The following is a 26702-nucleotide window of genomic DNA, read 5'->3' as shown; positions in this document are numbered from 1 at the left end:
AAAAGCATTTCCATAAAACCTGGAAGGGGAAGAGGGGCAAGTGCTAGAAAATATGTTCTACACTAATGGAAATTTAATAGTCAGAAGAGTTTTAAAAACTACATCTCTTTATTTCAATATGCTCATGAGAATTATAAATTCCCAAATCTATTGAATAACTTTTTTATCCAAAATGTCTATGATATATCTTTATTACTTTTGTAACAAGAAAAATTTTTAATAAAAGGATAAAAAGAAAATTAAAATTGGTATCTAAATTAAGGAGCATCTCATGTGGGCCAGAAGAAGTCTAAAAATGGTACTAAAAATCGAAAAATAATACTGTCAGAAAACTGGTAAACTGCTTTTTCTATAAAATAGCATTAATTGCGTCCTGGAAAATGTTTAGGAATTTTTTAAATAAATGATTCAAACAAAGGTACAGCTAAGGCAGCCTGCATTACTACTTGAAGGTCATTAAAAAATCCTACAAATAATTACATTTTATTAAAAATTGTTATAACAACTTTTATTAAAAACAATAAAGAGCTAGTTTTAAAGCTTATACCCTGAGCTAGGAACTGTAGGAGCTTCTACCTCTTTAATCCTGACAACCTCAAAATGTTTCATGGTTTAATTTCTGTTAAGTCTTTTATATTTGAATCCAGTAACAACTAATTTTTGAGTATGAGATTTTAATAAAAGACATTAGTATTCATTATACATACTACTCCAAATACTTACATGTCTTCAGGCATCCAATGAAGCAAAAGTTTTATCTTCCCAGAATCTTCTTTTCTCTTAGCTATTACCTAGTAATAATATGGAAGAAATCATAAAAATGATTTGTAACACATTATTCTAATGTATCATTAAGAAACACTTTTGATTCTAATCAAGAACTTTCAAGTGTTCATATCCTGGACCAGATATTACCACCACAACATCTTGTTCTGTCCTGCTTTGTAGCAATTTCATCTTTGATCACATATTTTCACAAAAGAAAGAAAAAAAATTGAAGGTTTTTATAGCCAAATATAAAACCATATCTTTATTAAGGAACTGAAAATGCTATTTATTTTACTATCTACTGTAAAGTCTATAGTTTAGCTAGAATGCTAACCAAGAATCCATATTGGCTGGAATATTTTTAAAGAACAAATAAACAGTAAAGAAAAAATATTGCTAGGAAGAGAAAAGTCTCTAACTTACAAGCAAGGTATTTGTTATTTGCTTGGGGTTTTTTGCTTATTGGTTGGTTTGGTTTATTTTAAATGAAACATTAGCCAATCAGTGTTTAGGTTCAATTTTAAGGAATCCACCTAAGTTAAAGGTGGATCAACCTAAACGAAAAGGTCTACAGAATTTAAGATAAACATCTTAAGGTGTCATTCATTACTAGATTTTGAAAATTAAGGTAATGTTTAAATAAAAACAAATCAAAATAACCACACAATTTCCCTATTAACAAAATTGGTATGTGTTTTATAATCTAAATCTCAATATTTTTTACCAAGTTTAGGTTCCAAACAGCCACACAAAATGTTACGTCAAACTCAAAACATACCATAATCAAGTAATAATAGCACTTTACAAAAAATAAAATACTTTCTAAGCCTATTATTTAAAAACCTATAGTTAAGTACCCTAATTCTAGACTTGGAAATGAGTTTAATTAAATAGCCCCAGGACAGATCTGAGGATGCTAAAATAACTCTAAAAAGAAGTAAGATATGAAAACCAACCAACCACAGCAAGGCAATTGACTGGTAACTAGGAATCTGCTGACCTCTTCTGGAGGAGGCTCGAAAGAAAATGTTTCAATTAAAGAAGTTAAGACAAATTAGGCAAACTGCACAGCATAGTAAACTCACATATGTATTTTTCTGCAAATTGCTTCATTATCCGTATAGTTATTTCCTATGAAAGTTAATGTGATAACTAGAAAAAAACTTGTAATTAGTACTGAACATTCTGACTACTAACAGAAATAATTCTGTTTAACACATACTGCTTCCATCAAAACCAAGTCATAGAACTTCAGAAAACTTGCTCACCTAGCTCCTTTCCTTTCTTATTGAGCCCAAAGACCTTTCCCCATTATGGATGTCTTTTCCTCTCACTTTCCGCAGGAAAAAGCATTCTCCAGATTACATTCTACATTACTCAGTCAAGGTACCTCTCTCTGCCTCCCCAATGTGACTTGGGAGTACAAATCATTCTTATTCCTGTTTTTTTTAACTTATAACAAAACATAGTTTTCATGTTCTTAAATTCTCTCAGATGTTTTCTACAGCTGGAAAACTTATATTCATTGTCCTAGACTATTTTGACTCTCAGTTAATTTTTATTTTCTTCCAGACTCCTAATAACATCACCACTACTTTCAGTTCTTTCATTTTTTAATCAATTAATTTATTTTTTTTACCATCTCCACTCCCCTCATGGTGAACCTAAGGATTTCATCGCAAGGAGTGGTCTAGTGAAAGTTCGTTATTTTTTTAAGTATCACCTTATTTATCATCGCTACCACTATTTCATCAGATTTATTGTCCTTGAAATTATTAAACATTGCTGAGTCTCAAATCTCAGTCCTTAAATTTCTTTTTTCTACTTATACTTAGTTCCTAGGTGATCTTATCCAGTCTGATACCTTTAAATACCACTAATATGCTGAAAACTTCCACAGTTGAATCTGTAGCCACACTCTCCTCTGAGCTCAAACTCTTACATCCATTAGCCTATGTGACAGAGGCACTAGATGGCTCTACAGAATGTGTCCAAATTACAGGTATACTCCCCTCTCCCCCAATCTCCTCACCACCAGTCTGTCTTTTAAATTGCAACTCCATCCTTATAGCCAGTTGCCCAGACCAAAAACATTGGAATCATCCTTTCCTCTTGTTATCAAATCCGACATCTGATCCATCCATAACTTTGTCAGTACTACTATCAAAAGATATCCCCTTTAACCTCTTTGGCATCTCCACTAGAGCCATTCCAGTCTTTTCCCACCTGGGCTACTGAAAAGACTGATCCCCTCTTCCCCGCACACTGACCTATATAATCTGTTCTCACAACACAGAAACCAAAGTGAACACATTAACATTTACAAGAGAGGACAGAGATCAGTGAGCTCTCTAGGGCATGGAGTAGAGGCAGAGATGAACTACAAAGCTACATCAGTCAAGTTCTGAGTGATGGGAATGTTCTGTATTTTAACTGGTGGTGGTGGTGGTTTCATAGGCACGTAGAACTATCAAATCTCATAGAACTGTACACTTTTCATGGGCGCAATTTATATTTATTATACCTTAATAAAAAATATTTTAAAAAATCACATCAGATCATGGTTATCAAACTCCTTCAATGGCTTCTCATCACACACAATAAAAGTCAAGGTCCTAGTCCAATAAGGTTCTACATAGTACTTCTCGGACTTAACTCCTACTCTCTGCCTCACTCATTTCCTGCAGCTACTGGCCTCCTCGCTGTTTTTCAAAACACTTGGGATATCCCCGTTTCAGGAGTTTGTATTTGATTCTCCCCCTGGCTGAGATGCTCATCCCCCTAATAACTGAATGGCTCATATCCTCAGTTCTTTAAGTTCCTACAATTTTACTAATTTATCTCATTTATCATGTCTCTTCCACTAGACTGTAGACATGGTTTATTTTTGTTTGTTTGTTTGTTTGTTTGTTTTAACCTGTTTTATTCACTTCTGCATCATGAGTACTTGGCACAAAGTAGGTACTCAATCTGTAAGTGAATAAACAAATTAGCCATGATCTGGTCACCACATCTTACTGACTTCTAGGAAAAAAAAAACAACTACAGACCCACCAAATCATAAACCTATGTTATCAAACTTCAAAGGAGGATTTCCAAATATCACTGCTGAGCAAGTTCTTGATCTTGCTGAATCCCAACAAAATTCCCAGCGCACCCATTTTAACTTTGTCTTCAAACCCTCTAATTTTCCTTCCAACCCTTCCCTTCTTTTTCAGGTAACTGTTTCCAGTGTTCTTTACAAGAGCGTAAGTATAGTACACCTTTTCTCAAACCCAAACTCATACCTCTCACGTACCAATTTCAGAAAAGGTTCCCTTTCCTTTGTATCTTATTTTTTAGCTTCTTGCCTTTAATTTTGGGAATCAAAATCAGGAACTTTGAATTGGAAGTATACATACAAGAAAAAGTAAAAATGCAAGAAAGCCTCATTACTACAGGAGATAGAAAAAAATACAGATTTAAACCAGTAAAGATACTGATACCAATATAGACCTTTTGTATTTAAATTATTGTGCATCTTAATTGAAATATAAAAAATAAAGCCTTAATGTAATATATTTTATATTTTAGCAGCCAAAATTAAACAATCTTTTTCCAGGGATTCAAAAAACTAAGAGTCTGGTCTAAGTTTTATCTGTACAAACTTATTTTCACCAAACTACACCAATTTAAAGATGACTGGATAATAAAAAAGGCAAGGGCATGGAAAGAAAGAACTCTTTAGTAACTCCTAGTGTAAGGGTAAAACTCAGGGAATTGATAACGTAGTTAGACTTAGCTAGTTTGCAGTTTGATCTACCCTGGTATTCAGCTGTTTTCTCTGTTTCTCCCCTCACTGATTGATTTAAGAACTCTTATTTCCTTTCTTAAGGCTACACATACCTTGTTAATCGATTTAATCAAAAGAATCCTAACCTAAAAAGAGCAATTTCTTAATCCTCAGGCCCCCAGGAACACCAGAATCCATTTTGCAGTTTTTACTGGTAATACATAAAGCCCCAGGCCACGGTGGCCAGTCCGGAGATAACATTATCTTAAAACAGACCAGACCCCAGAAAGCAATGTCAGCCCTCGTCCTGCCTGACCGACTCCCCCTTTCCTTTGTTCTGTTGTGTACCTATAAAACCTCTGACTGTTCTAGGAACGAGGAGATGGCCTTTGGACAGGAGTCTGCCTTCCTCCCAGAATGCCGGCATTCTGAATAAACCTACTTTTCTTTCCACCAACCTCTCTCGATTTTTAACTTTTTCAAGCGGCAGGCAGCGGGCCTTAGCACTGTACCACTAGTTAACCAAAAATAAATTATGTATTCCTTTTTCAAATATGATACTTTTCTTTTTCTATGTTGAGCAACATAATCATTCAACAAATATACTGAGTGCCTACCTACTATGTGTCAGAGACAATTAAAGACACTTGAGATACATTAGTGGAACAAAACAGATAAAAAGTCCCTCCTTCACGAATCTTTAATTTGATGGCCATGATCTTATTTTCATTATCTTATTTTCTGTTGAACACAAAATTTAGATGTATGTTTTGGGGGTGAGTAACATGCAGCATGTAAGGGTGTGAGCTAAAAGGACTCTAAAGTTGTAATTTTACAAATGTGGAAACCAGAGGTCAGAAAAGACACCTAGTTTACTAAGGTCAGAGCCTGACCTTCAAATGCCTAGTAGCCCAAATGCCAACCCAATATTCCTAAAAAGCTCAAATTGAAGGCTAAAATATTCAATTTAATCACAAAAATGTCTACTTGTAGGAAACATTTGCTTTATAGCCAAGAATACAAGTAATTTTTTAAATACTGGTAAAGCAAAAAAAATTCTGTGATTTTTGTTAAAATGCATCTTCTTAGATTTTGAGCAATTTAGAAATACGATTGTGAAAGTCAAAATACATGTTTTTGCAAACCTATAGAAAAATTGAAGGAAAAAATAAATAAATACTTACAGTACTATGAAAAACAACACTGTGTCCCTTCCCTAAACTTTCTATATGAGCTGAGAGGTTAAAGCATATGGCTCGATGTCGTATCGCATCCAGTGTTTGTGCATCGAAGAAATCATGTGGTCGTGCTAAAATCCAATACAAAGAAATAAAGAATATTTAAATAAAACAGTCTGCTAACCAGCCAAATAGACTATTTCACACAAAAACATGTAATAAGTTAAGAAAGACTAAAACAATTAACAAGTATCAATCTAGGTTTAAATGCAAGATTTTCTTTGCATTCAAAACATGAAATCTAGCTGACAAGATTAAGGATGTACAAAGCAGGATTCCAACTAATGAGTTAGTGTGGGTTAATTTGGTCACTTGGTGCGTGAAGTTCTAACTTTAGATCTCATGATTGCACATTTCAGCTACTATCTTTCTCATAATTTTACACTTTATTCCAGTATCTCTTCTGGGCACCAGTCGCACATTTTCACCACTCTAATGATCATCTCCATCTGTGCACCACGTTGAGCTCTCATTCACCACAGCCAAACATACGGAATATATTTCATGAACCTTCTATATTAATATGTAATCAACACTTTTCCAAATTTGACGAAGTGGTAATATTATTTGGGGGATTTTGACAAGTATTTTCTTCATTATAATAACTCTTCTAAAAACCACCTAAGAAAATTATAAACACATTTTTGAATGCCAGTAAGTCCACCAAAATTCTTTCTAGCTCTCAACTCCATCAGTTACCGTGTTTTCCCAAAATTAAGACCTAACCGGAAAATAAGTCCTAGCAGATTTTTCAGGATGACATGCCCTGAATATAAGCCATAATGCATCTTTTGGAGCACAACTTAATATTACACCCAGTCTTATTTTCGGGGAAACACGATATCAGTTGTGTGATTTGGGGAAAACTGTTTAATCTACCTTAGCCTGTTTCTTTAGTTGTGAAATGGAGATAAAACAGCTACAGATTATGATTAAGTAAAATAAATGCACATGGAGAATGCCTTAAGTCATAAAGCAGTTTATATTAATAAGCTTATACCACTTTTTAAAAAAACTCACAAACCTAGGGTAAGCAATCTTTTAGTGATCACAACAAAGCTATATATACGTTGAACATATGATTTGCTAAGAACATTTTTAAAATTTCAGTTTACATCCCACTATTATATAAATTGTGCTATTTTTATTCTTAATAAAAAAGTTGCTCAAACTAAAGATGAATTTATTGTTTACAATTGTGCTGCTTACTAATACATGTAATTTTACAAGATGATCTGTAATTAAAAATTAAACTTTACTGACAATAGAAGAAATGGCTTGATTTCCTGGTGCAAAATATTCTGAATTATATGTAGCTGATTTACCATATATTCTGATTTATTACCACCGTTGTTTCCCCGAAAATAAGACCTAGCCAGACAATCATCTTTAATGCACCTTTTAGAGCAAAAATATAAGACCCGGTCTTATTTTAATATATTAAATAATACATTACTTAATATATTATTTAACATATTATTTAACATAATATAATAATATATTAAAATAAGACCAGGTATTATATTATATTTTATTATATTATATAATATAAGACCCAGTCTTATAGTAAAAAAAGACCGGGTCTTATATTAATGTTTTCTCCAAAAGACGCATTAGAGCTGATTGTCGGTTAGGTCTTATTTTCGGGGAAACATGGTTATGTAGAGTGGATTTCCATCTATCATTCATGGAGTTCTCAGGACATCTACACAAATATACCACACCTTTTGTGGGAGGATGATTTCACCAGTTGGCATACACGATAAAACAACCTAGAGACCTCTTTTCTCATTGGATTTTTCCTCAGAAGGAGAAAAGCAGAACACCACTTAGTAACAAACTAGCAGAACCCCCCAAGACTAAGAATGCAATGATCATGGGAAATAAGAAAAAAATATTTGATATTTATGGGAGAAAAAAGTCATGATTTTACCTAATGCTGAGAAATAAAGCCCCTTCCTATTAGATCTGTGACTACTGTAAAAAAACGTATGTACTTTCTTCATGCTCTCCAAGTATGCTTTTTTCCTGAGAAGGATAAGCATTTAGAGAAAATGACACTAACTCAGCCCTCTCAATCATTCAAACAGAAGTCATCGCTTGAATTAAATTTATAATAATGAAGAGTCCTCAAACCTTAGTCTATGCATTCAGACCTCAACCATGTTATGTCCACTATTAAAGTATCAAGAATACTAAACTTGAACAATAGTTTCCAGAGCAGGTGTGTATCCTGATGCATCAGAGTAAGGGAAGAAAATAGTATCACTTCTTTTCATCTTGATATTTTTCAATATTCCTTCTTGGTACTGTAGTTGTTTCATAATGTGTAATAGCAGTATTACCTGTATATACTGTATAAGTACACGTTATAATTGGGGGGTCCAAGAATTTTTTTTAACTGATGAGCTACATAAGGAAAATGGATCCATAACCTAAATTCAGTAGCTAACTTTGAAAAATAAACGTTTATTCCAACAATATGAAACAAGAGTTTAGGAAAGTTTTCTTCACTTGTGGTTCATTCAATGTCCACTGTAGCTCTCTAGTAACACAACAATTTCAATGTTTTAGAGACAAGATTTATAATCTGCATTAGTTCTAGCGTCTATTATGCACTCTAATCAAATCCAAGAGAAAGCGTTAAGATACAAGTTTTTTCTTTCTAGTTCACCCTTGGAGTGACCTCCCTTTTCAATGACAGCTTCACTCAATCAGTCTTCATTCAGGATATATTTAATTAGCCAGCTGACATTATAAACCAGGCACAGCACTAGGCTCTAGGGTTTCAAAGTCAATTCCAGCTGCCAACATTTACAAGCTTGTCATCTAATTGTGTTCTATCCTAAATATGGAGGATACATCTCATAATCTGGTAATTAAGAATGAACAATTGTACATGTGCTACAATAGACAGTTAAGTGCTGAAACAGACTAAATAGTTTTGCTGTTCACACACACCACTTTGCTTAACTTTTACTTGATTTTTATCTTTAAATGCTTGAAATTCTAAAACATTGTTAGAAACACCACACTGCCATATTTTATATTTTATTAATTGAGAACATAATCAAAGTAGCCCTCAAAATCTAATTCTATACGGTATGTATTTAAAGGCCATATATACCTATACTCCCTTAGCTACTACAGATAAAATACCACTGAATTCTCACATGGTCCCACAGGTATCCTGTTTATTACTATTAACAAAAACAGGTAAGAAAGTTGAAGAAAGGCAAAAAACTGAATTTGCATGAAAGCCCAAGATATAAATGCATTCTAATACAGATTTTCAGTGAAACACTTACGTAATGAGCGTCGTCTTTTGTTCTTTAATTTCCTCCTTTTGTTTATTCCAGCTTTAGAAGGAGATTCTTCTTTGGCCTTTGGCTGGCTAGAAACTTTTGAGGAGTTCTGCTGACTGAAGTGTGTGGGTACATGGCGAGCTAGCCCTCCCTGAGAAGCAAAGCTGGCATTGCAGCCACCAACAACACACTAAATGAAAATAAAAAAGGATGTCAGGGATGCTGCGTAGGGAACAAGCATAATATGAACGAGTGAATATTTCGTATTTTCAGAAGTAAATCATTAACACTATAGAACTGATTCCAGACACTAGGAACCATTTCATTTTATAAGTTGCCCAAAATAATACACATTAAGCAGTGAGTGGCAGAAATGGAAAATAAAACTCAAGTTTCATGACTCCCCAGTTTACTGCTCTTCCCACAATCTGCAAGATAAAAATAGTGGGTTTATCTTCCCGGAAATCTGGTTTTGAATTAGTCACTTTTTAAAGAGGTGCAATAAGTTTTGTTTACATCAAAGAATTAGATACCCTGGCATTTACTTGGATTCCTGGGTTTTTTAAATATTTTTATCTTATAACATATGCTATATCAAAGCCTTCAGTAGCCTCCCTACTGTTCTAACAGATAGGAAAGAAATACAATAATATTGATTTAAAAATTAATCTAGTCTCTCAGAGAAGACTTAGGCTCAGAGCTGGTCTTATGCAATCCTCTATAAATTCCATTAAATACTGACTCTTTAGCCTGTACATACAAGATTGAGAAAGCAAAAGGGGAACTACCCAAGTCAACCTAGTGGATCTGCTATTTGAACAATCAAAGCAGAATGTTTGGATATCACAAAAATTATAATACACAAATTGTACAAGTGTGTGATTTCTAGCTAAATCTTAGGAAATATTTGCAGGTCTTATAACAAATGAGTTAATCAAAACAAACACCACTTCTAGAATGCTCAAATAGCAAAATCCATAGCTTGATTGCTGGTGCCTTTTCTATTAGTGACTTTATCTAGTTTACTTAGTTACTAACTTGACAACCAAACTCTAACCATCAAATTTTGTCATGTTTAAAACGCCAGCTACTTCCACCACATTATTCCTAGATGCTTCAACTTATATTACATTAACCACATAATACCACAAAAAAAATCTACAGGCTCTTTCTTTCAATCCAGGCACCTCTATCATTTTAAACTTCTAAAAACAAAATACAACCCTCTATTAGTAGATTCCAACTGTATTCACAGTGCCTCTAAAAACCTACCCAAGTGAAAAGGAGTTCATCCTCCTCTGAGATCCTCACACTTGCACTGCATATCTAGATACTTATCCCAACTCATCCTTTCCATGCACTGTGAAGACAGGAATATATATCTCCATCCAGAAGCATCTTCTATATCATGTGTATATTTCTAAATATCATATGTGTATTTCTAAATATATCAGCAGAACTGAACTGCTTCAATTGTGATAAAACCAATGCTGGCTGAAACACTTCACTGTAAGCTCCTTCTATAGTGCCATCGATAATAATTCCTTTTATTTTGATATACAAGAGACAATTTTATGGACTCTAATGGCAGTCAGCATTGCAAATAAAAATCTGCCTGTTCTAGGGTGCATACTAAGTTAAAAGGCAAAAGAATTATTCAAAATTTTTGTTCAAATACTCATCTATTCTCTATATTTAGTAACATGGAAAATTTTAGTAGTATAAGAATGACTAAGATAGAGTTCTCACCCTAAAAGTGTTTATATGCAATCAGCAAGACATACATGCAAAGTGATAACTTCCAACGACTAAAGTCCAGGGTAAGGCATAGAGTGCTATGGGAACCCTGAAAAGAAGCAATTAGCCATATCCAGCACTTTAAAATTAGTATTTCATTTACTTATTATGACCCAATCAAGTGTGGACCTCAGATAGCCTGCATCTAGAATGTTCAGCTATAGACTCTGACCACAAGAAGTTAACATTGAATGGTTATTGAATTCTTAGAATTTAAAAACTTACTATACATATTGCTACATACTACTTTAAGCAAGGCTACTATAACTAAGAAACCAAATTTTTAATTTTATTTAATTTTTATGATTTACTGTGGTTAAATTCATATATACCACATTAAAACTAAAATGTACAATTCAGTGACACTCAGTGTATTCACAATGTTGTATAACCATCAGCTCTTACATCCTTGCCAACACTTATTTTTCATTTATTTTATTAAAACTATCCTAGTGTTGGGCCGGTCCGGTGGCTCAGGCGGTTAGAGCTCCATGCGCCTAACTCCGAAGGCTGCCAGTTCGATTCCCACATGGGCCAGTGGGCTCTCAACCACAAGGTTGCCGGTTCGACTCCCACAAGGAATGGTGGGCTGTGCCCCCTGCAACTAGAAAACGACAGCTGGACCTGGAGCTGAGCTGCGCCCTCCACAACTAAGATTGAAAGGACAACAACTTGACTTGGAAAAAAAGGCCTGGAAGTACACACTGTTCCCCAATAAAGTCCTGTTCCCCTTCCCCAATTAAAAAAAAATACAAAAAAAAAAAAAAAAAACTATCCTAGTGTTAGCTCATTGTGGTTTTTATTTGTATTTTCTTAATAACCGTTTAAATTTTTAATCTGAAACCCGATACCCAATTTAACTACTGAAAAACTGTTAAGTATGTTCAAAACAACTTGGGTGTACGAATCTATTTCTGCAACTGCAAATTTTGTGCAATCTAAATATAGATCAAGTGTGTAGCATCTGAACTGAGTGTTTTAAGTGGAACTACCCTAATGGGTTAGTTTTGCACTGTCTAAACATTTCAACCTTAGACACATACAGCTACTGAGCACTTGAAATGTGGCTATAAAATACATACCGAATTTAGAAGATTTAGTACCAAAAAAGCAAAACATTTCATCAATTGTATACATTGAGAAAATGTTGAAATAATATAATCAGTTATATCAAAGAAATTAAATTATTTTCACCTGTTTCAATTATTTTAATGTAGCACTGCAAATTTTATAATGACCTATTTGGCTCACACATATTCCTATTACACAGTACTGCCACAGAATAAGCCGTACAATACTTATTTTTCTTTGTTTCCAAAAAGATATCAGTAGGTATTTCCTAACACCTACTCTAAAAACATACATTAAATAAGCATCTATGGTGGCCAATGTTTCAGATATTTCAAAGAATATAATATAAATAAGTTGTTGCCTTTGGGTTCCAGTTTAATATTGGTTATTCAAACAAATCTGTTGAAAACTCCACATTTCAAATTTTAGAACAGCCACTTCACTACAATTAAAAGGCAGAGATGACCGTAACAGTTCAGATCAAAGCCCTCGTGTTTAAATTCAAAGAGATTCTGTGATATGATTCCACCAGAATTATCCTTAATTGTAAGGGTCCCAGTAGGATGGTGGATTTTCTCCTGGGGATCCCTCAAGACTGAAAAGAATAGGCTCTGGTAGCATCTAGAACTGAGAAGATATATTTTAAGTTTATTTTAATCAGCAATGACTCAATGATCTGAAAATAAAATCAATAATAAGAATTTTAATACAAAATTGCTTCATCTTTGATTTTGACTATCCATTAATCAAGAATCATAAATCTGAAAAAAGAAAACACACATATGCAATGAAAATTTAGAGGATAAGGGTACTCTTTTACTAAAAATATAGTAGAATCACAATCACACACATTTCACTTAAACACAAATTCTTTTACCCTAAAGGAGAAAATAATTTTAAGTGTCAATATTCCACTCATTAAGTGTATATCAGAGAACAGGTGAGAGACAAATCAGCTGTTGCCTCAAATGGCCTTAATATCTTCATTCCTCTTAACATGAGCATTTCATGGTGCTCAGTGTGATGTAGAGTTCAAATACTCATGTTTTCACCCACATATACAACAATGACCCCTCAACTCAAGTCACCACAGGCTATTCTGATGAATAAGCACCTTGTTTCAACAATCAGGAAAAAAACTGGTTACTGAACACTGAATGTGTTAAATGTCCTATCTCCCTAGTCTACTGAAACACTATTTATGTTGGCTACCACTGTAGTCGAGTAGCTGATCTAAAATTTGAAACATGAAATTACTGGGTTTTTTTCCCTAAACAGTTGTTTAAGTGAAGCAATACTAAGACTGTCTTTGCTAGTACTAAGACTGTTTTATTCATGTTTATAGTCTCAGAAGTGCCATGAAAATCTACAAGGGGCTATTGAAACATAGCAGAAAACACCAGTTTCACAGAAGATATGGTAGTACTTATTAACAGGTAATCTAAAAGAAAACAAAAATTCCAAGTAGAAATGTTGGTTTCTTAGTTTTAACCACAGTAACATGGGATGATAACATCAGAGGAAACAAACTGGGTGAAGGTACAGGGGGACTCTCTGTACTACCTCTGCAACTTTTCCACAAATCTGAAAATTTTCCAAAATAAAAAGCTTTTTAAAATTCCATGTAGAAAGCACAGCCTACACAAAACCACAATGAGGGTAAAGTGTGATCCTTTTGAGAACTACAAGTGGTACAGTATGGCTGGAACACAATTTCCTAGGTAGGTATGGTAAGAAACGAATGAGAGTAGAGACGCAGGTAAATATGAGGTATGCACGCATCATGCTAAGAAATGTGAATTTTAATTTGGAGAGAGTCAGGCGTTACCAAGGATTTAAAATAGTACAGTGCCCGACAGAACCACAGGAGACTAACTGGGGAGAAAAGAGTATGGTGAGAAGTAGCAGTCATATTCAAATTGACAGGATTTACTAATGCATTTAGTGGGCTGATGGAAGTTGAGAGAGAAATCCAGAATAATTCAGGGCTCTTCAAGCCAGAGTACCTGGATGGATATCTTACTATTTACTGAATCTCAACTACAACCACATTTGGAATGGAAAACCTCAAGATATGTGCATGTTAAATTCAAAATGCTCTATTAGACATCCAAAGTGAATATTCTACTCTGGAATCCAAGAAGTTAGGGTTAGAGATAAAAATCTTGAAATAATCAGAGTATAAGTAGTATTTAAAATCAGAGGACTAGATGAGAACACCTAGGGTGAGAACTTTTAAGAGAAAAGAGCACTCTCCAACATGTCGAAGTCAGGTAGAGCAGAGGCCAGCAAAGCAAACTAGAAGGAGCTGCCAATGAGTTTGGGAGAAGGGGTGAAGGGGGATGAAGAATAGGCAAAGTGTGGTTACCAAGGAGGCCTAGAGAAAAAAGTGAAAGTTAATAAAAATCCCATATGTAACATGCACATAGTAAACACAGCATAGATCTTTCTTCCCTGGTGCTTTTTCCCCCCTTTCAAAGAGCACTGAATTGGTAACCAAATTTACCAGAGAAATGTTTAGTATCAGCTAGCTATTGTATCATTAGATGAACTAACCAAGTTCACCTAATGATATAATAAGGGATATTTCTCTTATAAGCCCCCCCCCCCATAAGAGAAGTATCTTGTAGAACACTTTCTTAAGCTTTGGTGCACATCGAATTCACCTCAAAGATCTTTTTAAATAAAGCAATGGCTGGTAACATGTCCCAGACAGTCTAATTTAATTGGTCGTTGGTGCAACTCAGGCACCAGGATTTGGCACCCAGTGGCACAGTTCATACAGTAAAGGAAGAACCTCTTAATTTGTACCGGCTTTCCAAATAATAAGATCCCTACCCGTCTCTAACAGCGACCAATTGGTTTTTCTTTTTCTCTTTTTTTTTTTGAGGGGGAGGATCATTTTTTGTTTTTTTAGTATGATGATGACCACTGCAGATTATTACCCTTATTTATACTCCAATTGTACTATCTTTGGTCACTGGGAGCCTCCTAAAAATTGGCTGTTGAGGCTACGGAACATGGGAGCTTCAAACCCACAGACACATAACAGAATACAAAATGACAAAGAAGAATTAAAGAAAGATAGAACAGGGTGTTTAAAGCTCTGTTTATATTACATATAATGCTGAAAGGCAAAAGATTCTCACTAAAGTGTGTGTGTGTGTTGCGATGGATGTGTTAATTAAGTAAATGGAGGGAATTCTTTCACAACTGTATATGCATATCAAAACACAATGTACACTTTAAATCTTACAATTTTATTTCTCAGTTACACCTCAATAAAGCTGAAAAAAGGTAAAAGATTTTAAAATTATCAGTATCAACTTCCATTATAAAATAGATCATAAAGGAACTGAAGAAGGAAACTATTTCATGACTCATTACAATGAATGATGTAATATTAGTATCACTCACATTGTGTCCTGTGACAAATTACCAGAATTTGTTTGTATGTACAACTATAAGCCACTTTATAGTGAGAATATAATAGTTTAAGTCTGGTTTGATAAAATTTCTTTTCTCTTTATCAATCTTTCAGGCTAGGTTCTTGGTTCCAAAACATCTAAAAAGATCGGCTGTTTCATATATTAGACTTGAAATAAAGTCTAAGAGTTTTAAGTACTACTCTATCACAATGAGAAGCTAGTCAAATACGTCAATATTACGAACGGAGTTGATTATGTTGAACTAAAGAGGACTAGCTGCTGAAGAAAAGTTACAATAGATAAATTAACCCAAGACAATTAAATAACTATAACAAATAACTGTGTTTAAAGAAAACAAGAAATATCAGAGTAGGGGAGAAACATGGGAAGAAAGTAAAACAACTGAGTTTATCTGAGAAGTACAACTATACAATTTTGAACATATACATGCAAATTCATCCAGACAAACCACTGCCACACTGGCAATAAAGAAAAAGGAAATCAAAACAAGCACCATACATGCTGCACATAACTAAATTTTATTTTCTTCAGTTAAATAAAATATTTCTAAGTGAGGTGGGGTTGAAAACACTTAGCCATTATAAAGCTTAATAGCAGAGAACTAACAAGAATCAAAATCATAATTACAAAAAAGAGAATAGTTCAAAGAATCCCCAAATCCTAGTACTATGAACACACGTAATGTTTTCCAAACTTTTAATAATTAAAATGTTTTACTACGTTTACCAAAATGACAGCATCAACTCCCCTTCCTACAAATTCTAAATGTACATATAAAGCAGAGGTAGGTAGGTAGGTAGGTAGGTAGGTAGGTAGGTAGATATAGATAGGGGTGTTTGTGTGTCTGTGTGTGTGTGTGTGTGACAAAGTGAACACTTATCTAGGGATAATCTTTGCACTTTAATTATCAGAGATAAATATCATTAAAACCCTTGGCAAAGAAACTATATTTGCATTTTAGGAGTATGATTTTACAAAACTAGAATTTCATAATGAGCTGACATGATCAATTATTTTCATGACACTCTGTCTTCTTATCATCAAGCATAAGACAAATAAATTTAGGGACTGTAAAACTAGGCTGAAACCTAAATGATACACCCATGGCTTTCATTTCCCACATCAAGTTACCCCAGAAGCCACACAAGTAAAAACTGATAGATTCAATACATAAAATCTGTATTATGTGAGCATCAAAATAATGATAGTAGTAATACTACAAATTAAGGAAAAGCTTTGTTGGCTGTGAACTTCCAAGGTCTGTCACAGACAGGCCACACAGGGTACTTATAACAGCCCTACCTTTCCCCAGTCTCTATTCCTTCTCTTTATTCAGGCATCAGTCTAAAGAATAACTTTAAATATTTTTAGTAAAAACAGTACACATTTTTTAAAACCATTAAGATGACTTTATGAATTATCCCACACACAAAGCAGCCACACTGACTTTTTTTTAAAACACAAATAATACTGAACTCTTTGGCAAATGCTTGAAGCATACTGTATATATAAAAGAAAACTACAATGCAAACTCCTTAGAATAACCAAACTCCAGACTAACACAGTTAAGAGACAGCAACATTAACCCAAAGACAATATACAACACATAAATTTACATAGTAGCTGTTCTGCATTATAAATTATTGGGAGGCACAAGTGGTTAAGGACACAGAAGCCAGATTCATACAGCCTCTTAAGTCCTCAGTATGCCACTAGCTGCCATTAACCCTAGAAAATATTTAATTTCATATCAGTTTCCTCATCTATAAAATGAGGGCAACAACAGTAATTACCTCAACGAATTGTTGTTGTAAGAATTAAAATACGTAATGCAATAAATCATGTATGTAATATGCAAGGCACAAAGCAACATTATTCAAGCCTTTTGCTAATCATGATTATTTCTGACTTCTACACTCCGCCTTGCTCATTACACAACAAATAATGTAACTGTCCATATAAGAAACTTTTTGCAACCAATTGCTTTTAAATTTAATTTCTAGATAGCTCAAGCTTACTAGTCAGAAACAGTTAAAATATTTTCAAATTGCCACCATAAAATACCACCTATATATATGAAACTACATGCTATTCCCTAAATAACCTACTTATTCTGTTCTTTTATGCTTTCTCTCAAAAGCGCATTTTTCTATAATTAAGTAGTGGTGATGATTGCACAACCCTGTGATACACTAATAACTACTGAATACTACAGTTGGCAAATGGTAGTAAATTGTATTTTAAAACACACACACACACACACACACACACACACACACACACACACACACACACCCCTGAAATGATCTCCCTATCACAAGACAAAACTTGGCTTTTCTGTAAGACTGTCCTCATCTTCATACATTAAGAGTGGGCACAGATTTTTTTTTTAAAGAATAAGAAAAGCACTAATCGTCAAAAAAATTAAATTTCACTAAAGTTAAATACTGTTCTTCAAAAGATTCGATTAGGAAAGGTAAAAAGGATAGCCAAAAACAGACTGTAAAGTTATTTACAACACATATCTGACAAAGGAATTGTTTCCAAAATATATTTTAAAATTACACAATAATAAAAGACAAACTATTCAAATAAAATAAGAGAAGGCTTGAATAGGCACTTCATCAAAACAGAAAAATCAAACAGCCACAAGCACATGAAAATGTGCTCAGCATCATTACTCACCAGGGAAGTAAAAATTAAAGCCACAATGAGGTACCGATACACATTCACCAGGATGGCTAAAATTAAAAAGACTGACAACTAAAACTTTCATTTGCTGCTGATGGGAATGTAAAATGATATGACCAATCTGGAAAAGTTTGGTATTTTCTAAGAGGTGAAAACTCCCTATTCTATGACTTAGCAATTCCTCTCAAAGGTATACAGCCAAGAGAAATGAATGCATGAGTGCAATCAGAGGACATGGAGAAGAACATGCTAGGGCACACTGATTAATAATAGCCAAAGACTGAAAACAACCCAAATGCCCACTGGCATTAAAATGAATTAACTATGGTTTATTTGTAAAATGAAATATTACACAGCAATTTAAGAACGATTACTAGTACACACAACAATAAGGAAAAATCTCACCGCTATTTTGCTGAGTGAAAAAAGCCAGACACAAGAGTTCACACAACTAAGCCAGGATGACAGAAATTATAATATGGCCTGGGGAGAGGGGTAGAGGTCAGGTGAAGTATAGACTGGAAAAGCACATTAGGAAATGCTGTTTTACTGAAAATATTCTTCATCAGAATGGTGGTTATACAAGGTACCTACATACATATGAAACAAATCTTTAAACTGTTGAATACTTAAATGTACTTAGGCACTTTATTATATATTATGTTATACTCAATAACTAAAAAATGTTTAGAAAACATGAGACTTACCTCAAACATCATGACTTCATCACCTGCTCCTATCTAAAGACAACTCCCACTGAACTTCTCCTACTCCTTCCCAGTCTCAAATATAGTACAGCAACCCTTGAACAGCACCAATCTGAACTGCACAAGTCCACTTATACGTGGATACTTTTCAGTCAGCCCTCCATATCTGTGGGTTATGCATCCACGGATTCAACCAACCGCAGATTGAAAACAGCATTTTCGATCCACAGTTGGAAATCCATGGATGTGGATGCGGAGGGCCGGGCTCACTGTATGCACACTCTATGCCATTTTATATAAGGGACTTGAGTATCCGTAGATTTTAGTATCCTCGGGACTTGGGAAACCAATCCCTCAAAAATACCAAGGGCTGAATGTAGTTCAGTTTTGGGGGAGTCAGTACACACATTTTCTATAAAATTAAAACTGCTCTAAAATAAAAAACTCATTTTAAAAAAGTAAGATACAAAAACAAAAAAAGGAAAAAAAACAAAAATAAAGTACAGACAGTATATAGTTTACTAAATTCTGTGTAAAACAAGGTATAAGAATGAGACCACGTATTTATCTGCTTGTAGTTTCATAAAGAAATACTGGAAGAATTCACTAGAAACTAATAACAGTGGTTACCTTATTTGGGAGGGAATAAGGGAACAAGAAAGGGAGCAAGATTTCTCAATGTAAATCACTTCTTTATATTTTTTTAAAAACTTCTTAAAGATTATCTTTTCAAAAAAATTTACATGACTTAAAAAAATAAACTCCACAAGAATTACCTTCTCTAATGAAACCCAGGGGAAGTTTCTCACACAGTATTTACTTACCAGAAGATAGTATGGGTTTAACAACTCTTAAACTTCTTTAAACACAAACTTTTAATATCTTTGGTATATGCCTTCCATAATTATAAGCCAAAATATTTTTTAAATTTTTAATAAAGATAAATGGATGCTTTTTATTAAAACTTGCTCTTTATACAGATTTCCCTGACTATATCCATTGGACATAGTAACTTACAATTAAGCTCAGTAATATGACCTGAAAACTGATCGAAAGGAATTAGGTCCCTTAATCTTTTACAATTTCATTTTGTCATATAATCATTGTTTGCTAATAAAAAGGCTGAAATCTATGCCATAGATTTCATAGGAAAATCTGTTTCATGGGAAAACATAATTAGAGCACAAGGCATTAACATCAACCAATTTTAAAGACATGCATTAAAGTTGTTCATCTGTCCATTATTTAAGACCCTTCCCTCACAGAATTTTGTTCTCCAAATTTTAAAAATTGGATTAAATTATCTCTCCCCCTCTATTTTTTAAATTCCATGCATCTACTGGAATGTTAAAACAAATGGTTGTTTTACAATTTTTTACTATTGCAAAATAATTGTTTTACAATTTTTTACAATGGCATTAAGAATCTTGTCAATTTAAGTTGAAGTTAAAGAGAAAAAATACTCACATACATTTACTTACCTTGAAAGGTTTGTCTCCACTGTGTGTCAACATATGCCTCTGTAACCAACTCTGACTGGTTGACGGCGTGTTATATACTTTACAACCTTTCCATAAGCAAACAAATACCTGTTAAAAGAGCCATAATAATTTTCATCACTTATTTCAACAAAGAATTTTATTCCTTGTAAGTTCAAATGAACATGTTGAAAGTCTTCGATTAACAAAAAGAGCCATTTAATGTATGAGTCAATCAAATGCTTAAAATAGTTAAACTTTCTGAACTTCCATTATGAGAGGCACAGTATTAACCCTTCCCTCTTAAGGCTGCTGTCCATTCCCTCCATAAGGAACTGATACACTAATCTCAAAGAGCCACTCAGAAGGAAATATACAAAATATTAACAATACATCCTTAGGAACTAGGACTATGGACCAGTGTTTACATTTTGTATTTACTGTATGAGGGAACAAGCATGCATTAATTTAATTATCAGGAGAATATAATGGTATAAAGAAACAGTGAAAATAAAACAGTCAAATGTTAACCAGTGGATACTGACAGTTTCATTTTCAAAGAATGAGGAATACAATTATAGAACTACAATTTTTCTCTTGAATTCCTGTTCTCACACACATATTGTTTATTCTTATATTGTTCTAGTCACTAAAAATGATTTTCAATTATCTTGGTAAGGAAGCAAAATCTAATACAAAATGTCAAATTAATACAATTGCAAAAGCAACCCGCACGAGCTCCTCTATCATCTTAAAAGGTCTACATTCTTGGGTTCAGGCAACTATGACTGGATTTGGAAAAGTACAATCTAGCAACTAACAATCTAATCTTTATCATCTTCCTACCAGTGTGATCAATTTTCTAACTGATTATATTTCCATCAAACTGAACACTGAAACTGTTACCGAACATCAGTAAAAGAATTATTAATCTACTTACTGTAATCATCATCTTCAAAGTACCATTTCTAGGCTCTGTTCTCTTCTAAGGTAAGAACAATTATAAATAGAGCCACACTTTGAAGACTATAATATACAACACATATACACCTAAAACTAAAAAGGTACTACATATAGAACAGAAGAAACACACAAAACTGAACAATCATTGAAGTCAATTTAAAATAATTTGTTTTAAGAGCTAGAAAAATCAACAGTCTAAAATAACTGAGATCAATTTTTATTCAAACCCAAAACCATTTTACATCAGATAGGCCTAGCCAGGCAACACTGCTATTGCTGTTTGATGTGACTGTTTAAAGTTATTGCATATCCTGATTCCATAACAGATTTGCTAGGTTTTTAGTTAAGCAGATATAGAAGTCATAACATTTCCCCTTTCAAACTTAAAAAATTTCTGACCTTAGTACATATTTATAAAATGATTCCTGAAATTCCTATTAAAAGCTACTTTTCAAATGAATCCACAAAAAAGAAAAAAAATGTAAAGCTACACCTGTACATTGTGAAATTTCAATAAAGTTTGATAATCACATGCAGATAATCAGTGCTATCAATTTCCTGACTCAAGACTAATAGACTCAGTCTTAAATTTTCAATCCAAGTAATAAAGACGAAGCAGAGCTTCGTGTAAAATTCTCACAAGCCATGCCCATAAACAGGAAGGCCTGAAAGCAAGTATCTGGAAACAAAATTAACATAATTTATACAACAACTTTTATAACAGTGAAGAATTCTGTTATGTAACTCTAAATAACTCCTGTGTTGAGTTACTCTCAAATAAAAAAAAAAAAAGATCAGACACTCAACATTGCCCCTATCTAACATTACCCAACCACTAAATTTGAGAGAAACAACAAATCTGTGACTCCTAATTTTTTTCCTATAAATAAACTCAAACATGGAAGCAATGGCAAACCCTGTAATTCCATCAGATAATAACGAGCCTTAATTGTGAGTAGTTATGGTCTAGACTCTAGATGGAATAATATCCAGTAACCCTATTAGGGCAACACTTTCAGGTTCACAGAAAAACCATAACCTTCAATCTAGCGAATTACAGAGGAAATTAAGTAAGTGTAAAGAGACCAAAGCTAACCATGTTTAGCCATATTTGGGTGAAATATTTGAAAAATAATTAGGGGAGAAGGAAACACTAAACTTGTACCAGGACAGTCTTGATACACAAAACAGGCACTAAAAATTCTCATCAAGGATCCACAAAAACCAAAATTTTTTAAAAGCTAAATTTCCTTTCCTAAGTTATATTAGGAAAACCCTTTGATAAAACAGATAGTCCAAAATCTGACAAAAGGATCTTTCTTCAAACCTGAGTCTTTTTAGATGCACAGTATGTGGAAACATTTTTTATACCCTATTTTGAGAAATTTTCTCATTGTAAAAATTAACACTGAAAACCAAACTCCATAGAAATTAAACTCAAATATGAAAGAAATCATTTGAAAATCAAATCTATCATGGTTCCTCTATACTCTTAAAATGAATTAAGATTTAGCTACATTAATTAGAATACTGCGGCAGAGGTTCATAGTCCAGTCTCTCATGATAAGACAGATTTATGTTATATTAGGTTGCATTAAATGTAACAGAAATAGAACAAAAGTAAATGACCTGAATTCTATCCAGCTCTTTCACACTTTGAAGCTATGTAATCTTGGAGGAATCACTTATCTATATTTCCTTTCTTATCAAATAGACAATATAAGAACACTTCTGATAATTCCAAAACACGATAAAAATGTAAGATGGTATGTTTTCTCTGAAATGCTAGTTAACATAAAAATTGTGTTTACATTAGACATTTGGAGGTCTCTTCTCAAAATAACTGCTACCAGATTATTCTGCCATTGTCAAAGAACAAAGGAAAATACCACACAACCATTAAAAGAGCATTTTTGGACTACCAAAGAATCTTCAAATTTACAATAACCTAACATATAAGACGTACAGGTCTTGCAATTTCAATGTTAGAAGAGGTTTGGGCTTTCTGTTGAGAACTCCTTTAGAACTCGTTTCTATCAGAACAAGTCGGTTTCACCAAGGATCTCCTCCAAAATGCCCCAAAATGAAGAAGGCTGGTACAAATCTGGGAACCAAAGGTAGTCTCAGTCTCCTTCACGTTCATCAATTTCCTTGAATAAAAGTACCAGTGTATTTATCAGAATGTATGCATGGCCTACACCTACAATGGCTTGTGTGACAATAGAAGATAAAGATAAATGCATTTACACTTATCTGGTCACTAGCATCTCACACTCGAAGTGTGCAAATGAATCCATCAAAATTTTCTGTAATTGTAAAATTCACTGCTAAGGAATGTAATGCAATCTGACAGGGCCTACATACGCATAAGGAAAATTCAGCGATCTTTAGTGAAGTAAATTAAAATCAACCAAATATATTCTAAATACAGAGCTGGCAAGCAGTATAATTTATATGCCCAAAGGGGAGAGAAAGCCTAGTTTTACTAAGAAATTAGATTCCAAGTGTACCAAGAAATACACCATCTAAAGGTAGGACGAGGTTGGATGAATGATTTCATGGTTCCTTTAAGTTCCAATATTTCTCAGAAAAAACCCAGTTCGTTCTTTTACAAAATGTGAACATACAAGAGAAGCAAAATCTTTTTTATATCTAATTACTTTGTCTTAAATTAGTTTGCTCTTTCAAGATCTGTCCAAAATAAAGTTATAATTTTGTATCCTATTATTTTTAGCCACATTAAGTATATTAACATTTCCAATTTCCTCTGTTAAGACATTTAATAAAACAGAGAACAAAAATGCTTAATAAAACAAATTACAAGAATAAAATATTTTTTATTTATTAAGCTGACCAATTTCATGTTATACTCAAGAGATACCAGACTGGCAATCAAAATTCAAAGTGACCTACGACTGATTTCACTTCCAGGCAGCAAACTGATTTAACCCTGCAAGTCTACAAGTGTCATTTTACAGAACATAAAGGCAACTGTCCCCATACAAGTCTTTGAATAATATCCCATCATTGGGCCAGCCCGGTGGCTCAGGCGGTTAGAGCTCCATGCTCCTAATTCCGAGGGCTGCTGGTTCGATTCCCACATGGGCCAGTGGACTCCCAACCACAAGGATGCCTGTTCAACTCCTCACCCCCTGCAACTAAGATTGAACACAGCACCTTGAGCTGAGCTGCCACTGAGCTCCCAATGGCTCAGTTGGTTGGAGCGCGTCCTCTCAACCACAAAGTTGCCGGTTCGACTGGACCTGGAGCTGAGCTGCACCCTCCACAACTAAGACTGAAAGGACAACAACTTGAAGCTGAACGGCACCCTTCACAACTAAGATTGAAAGAACAACTTGACTTGGAAAAAAGTCCTGGAAGTACACACTGTTCCCCAATAAAGTCCTGTTTAAAAAAAAAAAAAAAAAAAAAATAGGGGCCAGCCCGGTGGCTCAGGCAGTTAGAGCTCCATGCTCCTAACTCCGAAGGCTGCCGGTTCGATTCCCACATGGGACAGTGGGCTCTCAACCACAAGGTTGCCAGTTCAATTCCTCGAATCCCGCAAGGGATGGTGGGCTCCGCCCCCTGCAACTAAGATTGAACACAGCACCTTGAGCTGAGCTGCCTACCGGATGGCTCAGTTGGTTGGAGCACGGGCTCTCAACCACATGGTTGCCAGTTTCGACTCCCGCAAGGGATGGTGGGCTGCGCCCCCTGCAACTAGCAACAGCAACTGGACCTGGAGCTAAGCTGCGCCCTCCACAACTAAGACTGAAAGGACATCAACTTGACTTGGGAAAAAGAAAAAGGCCTGGAAGTACACACTGTTCCCCAACAAAGTCCTGTTCCCCTTCCCCAATAAAATCTTTAAAAAAAATACCATCATTATCCCCCACCCCCCAAAAAATATCTCCCTCTAGTCCTCTCCACTCAAACATACTAAAAAACATATACAAAGGTAAACTTAATAAAACTACATGTATAAAATAATTCCTGTATCAAGAAACATGAACAAATTTCTTTCTGGCAATTGTTTTCCAAGTAAGAAATAGTTAAAACAGAAAGAACAGAAGATTAATGGATCTTATTGAACCACTGAAATCCTATAAGAGAGAGTTCCCCAACTACCAAAACGTAGATGTACATTAAGAGGACATACTGGGGTTTGAAATTTGATACAACAGCTCTGTCTAGTTTTTGAAAACCAGTCAGGCATAAAATGTATGGGTCCAACAATACAATTCTATTATACTTAACAAAAAAATTTAAATTTTTTGCCTGTTTTTATTTTTTAAACAGGAGAAAGCCCTCTCACGATTCTTTTTTAAAAGGTTATATTCGTAATTTGGTATTTAAATGGTTAGTGTAACTTTTATGTACAGTTAAGTATCCACCCACTTTGACACGTGAAAAGGTCAAGAAAACGTAAATTACACCAACTTCAACTTACAAATGTAAAGTCTACGTGAGATAGTATAGCTTAAAGCGGGAAAAAGAAGTTTCTAAGTTGTTATATGATGGTTTTGTTTTTCCCAGGGTCAAGATCAGCATGGGATGAGAAAAAGAATAGGAATTAATATAGTATTTAGATCTTGCTAACTTACTAGTCCAGTAAAATTGTCATCTTTCAATAATTAGAAGCATAAAGTCCTCTAGAGTTACCAACTTTTTCCTCATTTCTTTCTGTTCCATTATGACAGTTTAACACTTGGAGTAGAAAAAAGTATCTAAAAAATAAAGTTATGTCATCAAAATCAGCTGTTTTCCACTTATATGAGGTATCTAGAATAGTCAAATTTGTACAGACAAAAAATAGAATAGCAGTTACCAGAGGCTGATGGAAGGGAGCAAAAAGGGAGATATTAATGGGTACAGATTTCAGTATCAGATAACGAAAATGTTCTGGAGGTGAGTAGGGGTGATGGTTGCACAACAATGTAAATGTAACTAATGCCAATGAACAACAGTTAAAATGACTAAGTTCCCTTCAAAGAGGCCATTTAAAAAAAAAAAAAAAAATCAGATGTTCCAACCAACAACTATTCTATTTTAAAGCATAAAACCAGATGAAGATCTCGTATCTTAAATAATAGTATCAGGTTTTCAAATTCTCATTCATACTTTCATTCTGAAGACTGTAGCAATGACTAGTATGTAGAATTAGGATTATTTTCTATATTTCTCTAATATTTTATATTTTTAGGTTAGCAATTAATGTTCTTCAAAGATGAGGACTCCATTCTGTGGTCAAAATAACATTACTCTTAAAATTAGCCTGAGAATCATATTATTTGTAATAAAGTAATTTTATAAATAAGTTCAAGAAATGACATGGGGGTGTCCAACAACTTGTAATTATTATAGAAATACTAAGACTTCATTCATTGCTCTGTAATATCAATAAGGTATATGCAGTTGCAGTGATTACATGACACATTCAGTCTGTAATTCCATTTTTCTACA

The 26702-nt window shown here is 34.0% G+C and overlaps 1 protein-coding gene across 2 annotated transcripts in view; it reads right to left on the bottom strand.

Annotated features, from left to right (window-relative positions):
- The window catches only part of AEBP2 (AE binding protein 2), a 66869-nt gene that overhangs the window by 18549 nt on the left and 21618 nt on the right, over positions 1 to 26702 (bottom strand). For both annotated transcript variants that reach the window (XM_019714646.3, XM_019714645.3), the window contains exons 3-6: positions 20280 to 20387; positions 9087 to 9273; positions 5725 to 5849; positions 724 to 791 (exon numbers count right to left, since the gene is read on the bottom strand). In XM_019714646.3, the coding sequence (XP_019570205.2) occupies positions 724 to 791; positions 5725 to 5849; positions 9087 to 9273; positions 20280 to 20387 (488 nt within the window). The remainder of the gene's footprint in view (positions 1 to 723; positions 792 to 5724; positions 5850 to 9086; positions 9274 to 20279; positions 20388 to 26702) is intronic.

Source organism: Rhinolophus sinicus, chromosome 1 (assembly GCF_057876585.1).
Source record: "Rhinolophus sinicus isolate RSI-liver-muscle chromosome 1, RSI-T2T, whole genome shotgun sequence".
NCBI classification, from domain to species: domain Eukaryota; kingdom Metazoa; phylum Chordata; class Mammalia; order Chiroptera; family Rhinolophidae; genus Rhinolophus; species Rhinolophus sinicus.
This window is presented reverse-complemented; position numbering and strand designations above follow the sequence as displayed.